General features: G+C 31.4%; 1 protein-coding gene across 1 annotated transcript; it reads left to right on the top strand.

The window, feature by feature from the left end:
• The first annotated feature begins 6,052 nt into the window (after nt 1–6,052).
• LOC114314470 (MYB-like transcription factor ETC3) lies at nt 6,053–7,453 on the top strand. The gene is made up of 3 exons (XM_028260949.2): nt 6,053–6,409; nt 6,511–6,598; nt 7,125–7,453. Exons 1-3 carry the CDS (start codon nt 6,352–6,354, stop codon nt 7,255–7,257), a joined length of 279 nt encoding a protein of 92 aa, XP_028116750.2. The 5' UTR covers nt 6,053–6,351; the 3' UTR covers nt 7,258–7,453.
• The last annotated feature ends 4,237 nt before the right edge of the window (nt 7,454–11,690 follow it).

The following is an 11,690-nucleotide window of genomic DNA, read 5'->3' as shown; positions in this document are numbered from 1 at the left end:
CCACAACGTCAAGACACCACCTAAGAACTGCAATTCTCACAACTCTGTTCGTACTAAAGCAGTTTGGGTGAGAAAACTTGACTTGTGTTAATTTGTTTATTTGTTTTAGCTTTTGAGTTTTTGTGTGTTGTTTTTAATGTAAAAAAAAAATGTGTGCTTGTTTATTTTATTTTATTTTATTTTTTTGTCTTGTTTTATTTTTTTTTTTTTAAAAAAAATCCCAAAAAGATTTTCTTAGTATGGTTTTGCAAGCTTAAAATTTTTGAGTGGTCCTTGGTGCATATTGGATTTGATGAGAATATCCATTACATGTTAATATATGTGTGCTTTCTGTGGTCATTACTCATTTTGGAGTGTGTGTTTTTTTGATTAGTATGTCTCATTCTGTACACACTCTTGGATTAGCAAATTTTGGAGTCTTCCGCCTTAGTGATTATTTTTTTCTCTATGGACTTCTATCATTGATTTTTTGCGTTTCTAGAGGAATTGACCTATACTAGCATATCATGGGTGATGTTGAGTCTCTTAACCACCTACCATTCTTTTGCATCTCCATGGCTTTCCCCTTGATTCTTTGTAGTCCAGCCATGAGGAAAAGGCTACCTCAGAGTCACCAACCAGGCCATTCTTATTATATCCATGCTTCTCTGGTTCGGTTTCCATACTCTTGAGTGTGTCAGCTGCTAATGATTGTGCAAAAGAAAAAGAAAAAGATAAAGAAAAAGAAAAAAATATGCAAAAGAAAAAAAAAATGTGCAAAAGAAAGAAGAAAAAAAGATTCATCGATTGAGGGGGAGCCTCCGCCTTTACTCATCAAATACCTCTTGATTCCTAGTGGTTTGACTTTCCTTTATCGTGCTTAAGATTCTCTTGTCGGAGGTCCAGCTTTCATATCACTACTAGGATTGAATCTAGTATTTGTCGAACTCCAAGAGTCACATACACACTTTTATCATGGGATCTATGTTTTTCACATAATGCATCACTTTCTTTCATGAGGGATCTTCGACAGACTGTGCACATTGTGTTTACTAGTAATTGTTCTTCTTGGATAATCTTGTGTGTTTTAAAGTACAAATCTGAAATTCCTTGCTTGCTCCACCATATTATTTTTATTATTTTCTTCTTGTTCATTGTTTTCAGTGTTTGTGGTTGCTTTTAGTGAGGGGGAGTTTGGTTCATCTTGATTTCAGTTGGTAAGGGAGTTTGGTTTTTCATTACAAGAGTTGTTTAGCATAAATACTTTGATATGTTCGGTAAGGGGGATTGGCTTTAATTGTTTTACAAATTGTTATGCACTGTTTGCTAATTATTTCCTTCTTGTATGCTCCTGGTCTTTATATCGTCATATCATTGCTTGTGTGGTTTATGATCTTACTTTTGTTGTTTGAGAGTTGTTTTTCATGAGTTTTAGTTTTCATCTATTCATGTTTTCCATCTCATATTTCAAGTTAATCGTGTCATATGTCTATTACTTTTTCATATACTCTTGTGGGACTAATAGTTGTTTTAGAGATTGTGGCACTAATAGCTGTTTTGCAGATCTTAATCTTGAGAAAGAAGTTTGTGTTTGTTGGTTGTAATGGGTTAGGGTGATTAGGATTTTATTTGTTAGGTGTGTTTTGTCACGGCATTACCAAAGGGGGAGATTGTTAGGTTTTTTTTATTGGCAATCCCGTTTGACAAGGATTTCTTTTAGAAGTTCATTTTCTTCCAAAACTATGATTACTTTTGGATTTCTATAAGTAATTGGATATCTTCCAAAACTAGGATTACTTTTAGATTTTCTATAAATAGTTGGTTTTCTCCCAAAACTATTTAATTCCTCCAGATCTTCTTTTTGGTTCTTAAGGTTTATATCTGGGGATATTTTGTTAGTTTTCTTTGATATTTTATTGAGTATTCAACTCATGCTTTAAAGAGAGTACATCAAAGGTTCTGTTTGTTATACACAAGAGAGAGAGAGTTGTTCTTCGGCGGATTCTGAAGAATTCGAGCCTGAAGCTTCGGTGGATTCTGGAGTGGCTCATCGTAAAGACAATTCCGAGGTGAAGACGGGGTTGGTTCAATTAGGCGTGGATTCGCTAGGTAATTGAGAGTATACCTGTGTAATTCCTTTAAATCTTCTTAGTGGATTGTTTTGTGGCTGTTGCTCGTAGTTTTTTAATCACAGTTGGAGGTGTCCAATTGTGGTTTTTTCCACGTTAAAATCGTTGTATCTCTTTCTCTTGATTGTTTGATTGAGATTGTTATATTCTGTTTAAAATTGATACATAATCACAAATCAACATTTAGGAAATTTCTAGATTTTTCAGATTTGTTGATTAAACAGGTGAGTGCCAACTAATAATCAATAAACAATTATTGAAGTATTACATGTTCAATTAGATAGTGATTGAATCGAGGCTTTGTTTGTTTGCTAGGATAAGGAAATTATAAATTGGAATAAGGCCATGTGTACCACATGTTCCCTTGTCTTTTTGTTCCTTAATACTTTCTTTGGTTGGCCAAAAACATGCGGACATGTGGTCCAGAACTAAAAACATTTTTTTATATTTTATTTTTCCCTAATTAAATATGGTATAATTTTTTTATATGCACAAAAATTTATCCCATGTCCAATGGGCTACATTTGGTTGGCTTGATTGTTGTATTATTTATTTTCTGATCCAATAAGAGCGTCTCTCATAAACAACGTTAAAACCTGAACATGTGAAAAGATATGTTTCTATTAGAAAATGATTAATTATGGTTTAGGCATGAGTCTCTTGTATATTTAAATATTACTATCTTTAGATATAAAGAAATAAAAAAAAATCTAATAAAAAATTTGTTTATATATAATAATACTTTAGGATTCGGTTAACAAGTGCAATAGAATAAAAAAAAAATAACGAAAAAAATATCACATCAGTGAAGTTTTAAAAAAATAATTACGAGTTAGTAAGAAATTATATATATTAATAATTAAATTTATAAATTCTTTCATATATATATATATATATATAGTTTCTAACCTCCACTAGAATGTAATTACCCCTAAGAACACAAGACACTTTTATTAATTTCAAAATATTTTTTATTAAATTCTATATATTTTGTTTACTAAAACTAAAACACTTTTAATCTTTTCATTTATTTTTAAAATACTTTTTATCTCAATTATGAAACTAAACAATGTGGTAGAACATATCCAATGACAAATATTATAATAGCATTGCTATTGTTATAATTTGACAATGAATAGTAAATGATAGAATTATAGCAATGATACTATAATAGTTAGATATTATTTTTGCAGAATCAAACACAAAAATTGGTGTGTTCGAGACAGAGTTGGAGATGCTGCTGCGCGGGATGCGCAGCAACATCTACTGTGCAGCCAAATGTGTTGATTTCGGGGCTCATTTTAATAATCCGAACAGTTCATGTTTTAGAATATATAAAGTAGAACATGTCTGCAAAAAATTAAGTTAATCGGATATCGTTTACCTATTCATCCGCTCACATTTTTATTTATAAAAATAAATAATAATTGTGATTTAAAGTATTAAAATGAATATAAATGTGTGTGGATGAATAGGTAAACGATATCTGATTAACTTGATTTTTTGCAGGCATGTTCTACTTGATGTATTTTAAAATGTAAACGGTTTGGATTATCAAAATGGACCCCAAAATGGGCCCATTTGGCTGCACTGCGTAGCAACATCCCCAATTCCGTTCGAGACATCCACCCGAACGATCGGCTCGTAGTTTTGCAAAAATTTATATGTCCTGTTAGGAGGGAGAGGTGGAAATGATTGATTGTAGCTGAGTTGGTGAATATAATAACTGTTAAAACTTATGTCAAATTTGATACTGGCTTTGACATTTACCAACTTTAACAACTGCCATATTCATTATTGAAGTATCACTATTGTTATATTATAGCAATAATAATTTCTATGGCAGACCATAAGGCGCTCCCACTAACCCTTCTTAATTAGCTTATCAAATCAAATACCAAACTTGTCAGTAGATAAACAATTTATTAATTAGCTATAGTGGTATTCACACTCCCTCACTTTTAGAGGGTATTTGGGGTAATCTATATTTGTAAATTTTTTATTTTTTTATATTTTTTTAGTAACATTATTTTTCTATTATTTTATATATATTTTTTCAAAAAAAATTTAAAGAATATTTATTTAGATTATTCTAAATAATTCTTAAGTAAATCACCATCTTTCAAAAAAATAAAATAAAATAACCATTCATTGAATGATTGAGTCTTGAATAATAATAATAAAAAAAATGAATGATTAGTCAATAGACGGTAATGGAAATCTCTGCATGTAATATAGGAAATTTTTTTCAGTACATACTCTTAGGGGGTGTGCATAATACCGTCGAAACTGTCAAAACTGCACCGATCCGCACCGCCAAGAAAAATTCGTTATTATTTGCCAATCGAACCGTCGGTTTTTGGTAAGAAAAATGACAAATTCTAGTGGCACTTTTATCAATCCGCTGGTTTCTATTTTTCTTCCAAACCGCACCGACCCGCACCGCTATTAAATCATGTTTTATAAGATTCTAAAAATTCTTTTTTACTTAAATTTGCTTGTTGTTTTATACCTTAGAATATAGTATTACATTACTGCTCAAGGGGAATTCAAGATGTCAGTAATTCAAGATAAAGTTGGATTCCAATTCACTTTTCAATCTTTTTTTTTTTTTTCTGGCCATGTTGCAAACTTGCATCAGCTCACTTTTCAATCCAAATACGTTTCAATAGTAAACATTTTCAATATATTGTAAATCCTGAATGATATTAATTTTATGTATTGTATTTGATCATTGTAACTTCCACAGATGCTTGTAATGAACTGATGGCATAGTCGTTGATATTATCATGTTGTTGCTACACTTGCTGCATCAGAAGAAAGCTTCACAAGATGCTTAACATCACGGTATCTCTCGTCTTTTTTTTACTCTTTGATTTAAGTTTTGTAATTTAAATTATATTTTTTATAAACCGCCAATCCGCCCGAACCGCCAAGGCAAATCCGCCATTATTTGCTAACCGAATCGCCAGTTTTTGATAAGGAAAATGACAAATTCTAGTGACACTTTTATCAATCCGCCACTGGCTATACGGTTTCTATTTTTCTCTCAAACCGCACCGACCCGCACCGCGTACACCCCTACATACTCTTATAAGATCTGTACTATATATATGCATACATCATAATAAATTGAGATTTTAAAAATAAAAATTTAGAGATAAAATCACTTTTTAAGAATGAATTATTTTTATTGTAAAAAATGTTATTATTATATTTTTAGTGACTAAATTAGATATTTATGGATAAATCACTATTATTTTGGGACCAAAATTTTTATCTAAAAAAATAAACATTTTCGGAACTAAATTATTTTTTCTGTGCATTTATTAACGGTACTTTTTAAATTTGGTCCCTAAAAATCTTTTTTTAAACCGGATAATTTTTTAGTGACTATTCTTGCGACAACAGAAATTAGTCTCCAAATATTTCTACTTTTAGGAACAAAAAATTAGTCCCTAAAACTCTTATTTGTTATAATATTATTGTTATATAATTTTGTGGTATATTTTATGTATTTTTATAACAAATGTTACGTAATTTTTTAATAAAATTATCATAATTTGTGATTCATAAATGAGATTATATATTTTGGAGTAATTTATATATTTTTGTTTTAATGTTACACATTCTTTTCTTGAAAAAAATTTGAATCACAAAATAAGACATTTCATCACACAAAAATACATAATCGCTTCACTTTTTTAATAATAAATTACCATAATTTTATCAAACAATTACATAACATTATTTGTCATAAAAAAATATGTAACATATACTAAGAAAATGTGTAACAAAGGTGCATACGTTTCACTATTCTGATAAATATTTTTTTATTTATAAAATTTGAATTTGCAAGTTATTTTCCAACCAATAATTTTAGCACTAAGCTAGAAATGAATGAAAAGGAAACAGTACCCGAAAAAAACAGCTATGCACATAGAAAGGCTGCTAGTCTGTGACCCCATTCATGCCAAATCAAACATGGAGAGATTGAGAAGAAGGACAACTACAAGTCAAACTCACATAAACATATTTTGTTTGTTTGGTAGCACCAGCCCTTCCATCATTTTGTTTTTATGATGTCAATCTCTTCTCTCAATGTTTACAAATACACACTCTCTGTTAAACCCTTACCTTCCCTCTCCCAAAATCTTCTATAGGGGAGCTCTTACATGACAATTTTACCCTTACACTCTTTCTTGGTGTTCTTCTCTTGATTCTCTGTGTTTACTTCCTAACCATGGACAAAAGGCCCAGGAAGCAACTTAAGGCCACCCACAACTCTTGTTGTTCTGATGGTTCATTTTCCTTCACTTTCTTTCATTTTCCTTTCTGGGTTCTTTTCTACTTTGTTCATTCTCTAACGGGTATGTGTCTTTTTCTCTGGGTGTTACATTAGAGGTGAGCAGCATTGAGTGGGAATTCATAAACATGTCTGAACAAGAGGAAGATTTGATACATAGAATGTACAAGCTGGTTGGAAACAGGTAAAATATAAACTGATCTATTAATACATATGTAGTATGTACTTGCTTTGAAATCAAGGATATAGTTGATTAGAAACTTAGGATTATTTGGTGTGTGCATCATTGAGTTGATGGTCTAGGAAAAGTCACATGGTTCCAACTACTTCCGGGTTGAGGTCGTATTTTGTGTAATGAATACATTACGGTAATGTACATTCTATGTATCAAATCAAACTATAATATTTTACTCGGTAATCAAAGTCGTGATAATGAGATCATACTAATGACCGATGTGGTATTTTATGTAACAGATATAATACCATGGTGTATTTATTCTCTATTATATGCATATGAAATCTATTTTTATATATAGGACTCATATATTTGTGAAAAAGAGAAATACTACAGTAAAATATCTTATGTAACAGGTATTTTACTGTAGTATTTTACTGTAGTATCAACATTTCTTGTCTCTTTAATTTTAAATTCCACATATCAAGATCATATATATGAGATGGATATATATATATATATATATATATTTCAGGTGGGCACTGATAGCTGGGAGAATTCCGGGCCGGAAAGCCGGAGAAATAGAGAGGTTCTGGTTAATGAAACATGGTGAAGGGTTTGCCAGCAGAAGAAAAGAGTTGCTCTTCTTCAACAATACTCATCAATGAAAATTCAAATTCTCTCTCTCTCTCTCTCTCTCTCTCTCTCTTTGTGATTTTGTTTTCTTTGTTTTGTTTTGTTTTAGTCCTTCTATGCTGTTTGTGACTTGCCAAGTGCCAACTCAGTTCTCTTAGATTAAATTAGCGCAGTCTTTGTACACCTTATGGAATTTTTAATAAAATCTTTTATTTCTTGATCAAAAAATATATATGAGTTTAATTTTGATGGATTTGGATCATTCTTATTGGAAACATGATCATGTCCTACTCCTTATCCTATATTCTGTGAGCAATGCTTCTTTGATGTGTTTTTGGTGCCACAATCTTGCTGTAATTTTTACCATAAGATGACATATCAAGAAATATATATATATATATATAAATAAATCCATTATCTTACATGATATATCAGCAAAAAAATAAATAAATAAAATCTAACAGTCAAATTTAAAATTGAAATATTATTTTTTTAGAATTATATATTCTAAATTTGATAGGACTTAAGGTTTGATTTGATTAGTTTAATTATATTCTAAAACTCTAAACAACAATGATTCATACAATTTAAAAAAAGATCACTAATAACACTAATACATTAGGAATACCCAAAAAAAAAAAAAGCATAGGCAATGGACGGGGTCTACTGTTACATCATTAGTGATGCTATTAGAGTACCATTTTTAGTGCTCTCAATCATTTTTCAACTCTGAAATGACATATTTTTGCTTTAATTTTAAATTTCAACCGTTGGATTACTACAACAAGATCATTTTATTCAAAAACATCAAAAGATCTTGGTAATCTTCTATTTATACTAATATCCGGTATTAAGTCACTAAAATTAACGATTAAAAATTTATGAAACAAAGAATGATACATTTATTACAAGAGTGAGAAATGAAGATTTCCAACATATTAATGTTTTAAACTTTAAAAACTAAGAGAGGAATTGAAACTTTTGACATGTGGTTTGCTTTGAAGTGCTTTACCTTCTTGACTTGTACATATATAAAATCTTTTCAGCATTATGTGGTTTGGGAACAAAATTACATTGTCTCTGATGATACTACTTGTCCGGGAGGGACGGGTCGGGCTGATCCACATCTCTTCCATAGTTGTTCGATCGCTGGATTTACAGAGAAACTTGCACAAGAGTCCAACGGGGAACGGGAGTCCCCTAATGAATCCTCCGACGAGCAAGTCAGAAAAAGAGATTAATGAAATATAGAGATCGGATGATGATAAAGAACTTAACCTTCTCTTTGTCTTAAAAACCTGTTTATATCCTTTGTTCATCATTTCCTTGTCCACTCCGACCTGTCATGTTGGCCGAAAGTCTATGTTCTAATCTGTCTTGTTTATGGTGAGGCTGTTCTGTTCCGACGTGAAGGGATTATCACATTAAATGTAATAGAGAATCTCATTAATGACTGATGTGTGGTGTAATAACTCTGCAGGACCTTTGTCTACTTATGTGGCTGGTTCTTCTCTTGACATGTGTTTAGATGTCATGAGTTCTTGGTGCAACGTTAGGCTCTAATAATGTTGGGGTTTAGTGTTTGAATCATGCATTGGGTTTTAAGTGGTGGGTCAAAAACCCCTATAAGTCCACCCATATCAGTCTCTATTAATGATAAATGTGGAAAATAAAATAAAATTATACTCTATTAAATATTGTCTCCAACTCTCTCCACTGACCATATTACTTCCAGAATCTGGATCCTCGGCCGCCCTACCCGGCCGCCCTACCCGGCAGCCCCCCAAAACGACGTCGTTTTGGGGGTTTTTTTTTTTTTTTTTTCTTTCTTTTCTTCTTCTTCGTTCTTTCCTTCTTCTCCATTTTTTCCGACGAGCTGCCATAACCAGAGGGGAGGGGAGGGAGGAGGCTGCGCGTCGCAGCCCGTCACCTCGCCGCCAGCCGTTGCAGCCGTCTCCGCCTCCGCCTCGTCGCCTCGCCGCCGGCGCGTCGCAGCCCGTCGCCCCGTCGCCTCCTCCTCCTTCCCCACTGGTTATGGCCCCCTCCAGTCCGGCCCTTCCCTTCCTCCTCCTCCTCCTCCCTCCTCCTTCCTCCCTCCCTCCCTCTTCCTCTCCTTCCTCCCTCTCTTCCTCTGCGTTTTTTTTTTTTTTGAAAATTTGCCCCCAAAACGACGTCGTTTTGGGGGCTGCCGGAAACGGCCGCCGGGTAGGGTGGCCGAGAATCCGGACTCATTACTTCCATGCTCAACTACCTAGTACTATTGTGCCTGTGTTTGGCAAGTGAGTTTGCAGGCTTTTTTGGCTATTTTAGCCACAAAAAACAAAATAGGCTATTTTAGCCATAACAAACAAAACATCACATCCAACCCATAATCATTACATTCTTCTCTCACAAAAAAACTCAAAAAAGTCAAAAAGCCAAAAAGCCCTTCCCAAACCAAGCTTTTAAGCCCAGGCTAAAATAGCCAAAAAAACCAAAAAGCCAAAAAGCCAACCCACTTCCCAAACGGAGGCTGTCACATTGAACCTCACAGCCAACCACCACAAGATTCAACTAGCCTCCCCTCAATCAATACCATCACCACTGACCAAGTATGGAAAAATCCTAATATCCTATCCACTATATATAACCAAAAAATAAAATTTATTCACATATGTATATTCAAAACCCTCACTCTCACTTATTATTCTTATAAAAAAATCTAGATAAACATTTTGTACTAATATATATTTTTTATTTTTTTTAGATTGTTACGAATAACACTATTATACCACTATTATACCTCAACAGAACATGATATTATAAGGCATTGTATGTCTTTCTACATCCAATTCCCCACCCCAATGATTAATAATAATAATAATAAAAATCTTTGTCAACTGCTCAAGATCATATTTTTGTTTTTCGTTTTTTGTTTTTTGTTTTTTAGTATAGCAAGAAAAATGTCACTTATTCACCCAAAAGAAAATTTTGACTTGTCGCTTAAAATGTAAAATATTCTTTCACTCAGCAGCAGGTGCATTATTAGATCATATTTTTGTTGAAGTTTGGTTTTAGTTTTTTGAATTCAGTTTTTTTAAAATTGAGTTTTTTGTTTTTAGTGAATATTTTTATAATTTTAAGTATTTTTTTTACCCTTTTAGATTCACCTTACTTAGATGTATCTAAAAAATAAAATATTTGTAAAAAAATATTTTAAGAAACTAATAAATATACAAAAATATGAAAAATATACTGAATTTTTATATATTTTTTTGTATTTAGTAAATTTTTTTAAAGATTTTTTTCATAAAAATTATACTTTTTAAGTGTATTTATGTTAGGTGTGTCTAAAAATTAAAAAAAAAATTATTTATAATATTAAAAAAATTCAATAAAAATAAAAAATATAGAAAATAAGAAAATAAAATTTTTTGAAAAGTATTTTTAAAAAATTAAAAACAAACGTATAGTTTTTTTCAATGACCATGTTGACTTAAAATGAGTGAATTTATTCCTAACAATCCAAGAAAAACATATACAAAAGAAGGGGCTGTTCTGGCTCTATATTAATGAGGAACATAGCCATTTTTTTGCCATTTGCAATTATGTAGTTATGGAATTTAGCTATACATGGAAGCGACGCCGGGGGGGATCAAAAGTAGTTCACCAAAAAAAAAAAAAAGACAAAAAAGAAAGAGAACAATAATGAAAACTTTTGTTATCTTCTCAACCAAGTAAAAATAAATTTAGCATCACCTGATAAGGACAAGACCATGGGATGGGAGTTATTCACAATAAATATATATATATATATATAAAGTCATCAGCTCATTTAGTGGTATTTTGAAGTCTATTTTTTTCTTTTGTCAGAAATAAATAAATAAATAAATTATACAGTGGAGTAAACAAGACTCGAACTTAGGCTTCGTTTAAAAAGAAGGGTTAAGTTGGGTTTCAGACTGTTTTAGTCATAAAAAGATAAAATAAATTTTTTAACTCAATAAAACAAAACATAACATCAAATTCATAATCATTATATTCTTTTTCTCACAAAAATTCAAAAAATTCAAAAAATTCTTTTCAAACATTAAAATAGTTACAAAGTCAAAAATCTAACCCACTTCCCAAATAAATCCTTTAAATCTAGCAAAAAATACCTTTACCACTTGAACAAAATACACTAATCAAAATTTGCATTTTACAAATTTAACAACAGAGGGGACGTACACCCATCAGTTATTATTATGAAAACATAGGTAGGGTAGGGTCCTCTATCTTTGAATATATTGAGCCTAGGGACCAAATATTTTTTAGGGTAGGGTCCTCTATCATTATTTGTTAGAAATCAAATATTTTTGTTACGAAAAGTATTGTCATTATATTTTTAGCAATGAAAATTAAACATTAATGATGAATTATTATCCTTTTGAGATCACATTTTTTGCCTCAAAAAATAAAGTATTTTGAGACTAAATTATTTTGT

The sequence above is a fragment of the Camellia sinensis genome, chromosome 2 (genome assembly GCF_055761805.1).
Source record: "Camellia sinensis isolate YWXY chromosome 2, ASM5576180v1, whole genome shotgun sequence".
In the NCBI taxonomy this organism is placed as follows: domain Eukaryota; kingdom Viridiplantae; phylum Streptophyta; class Magnoliopsida; order Ericales; family Theaceae; genus Camellia; species Camellia sinensis.
The sequence above is the reverse complement of the archived record's forward strand: the minus strand, read 5'-3'. Positions and strand labels throughout refer to the sequence as shown.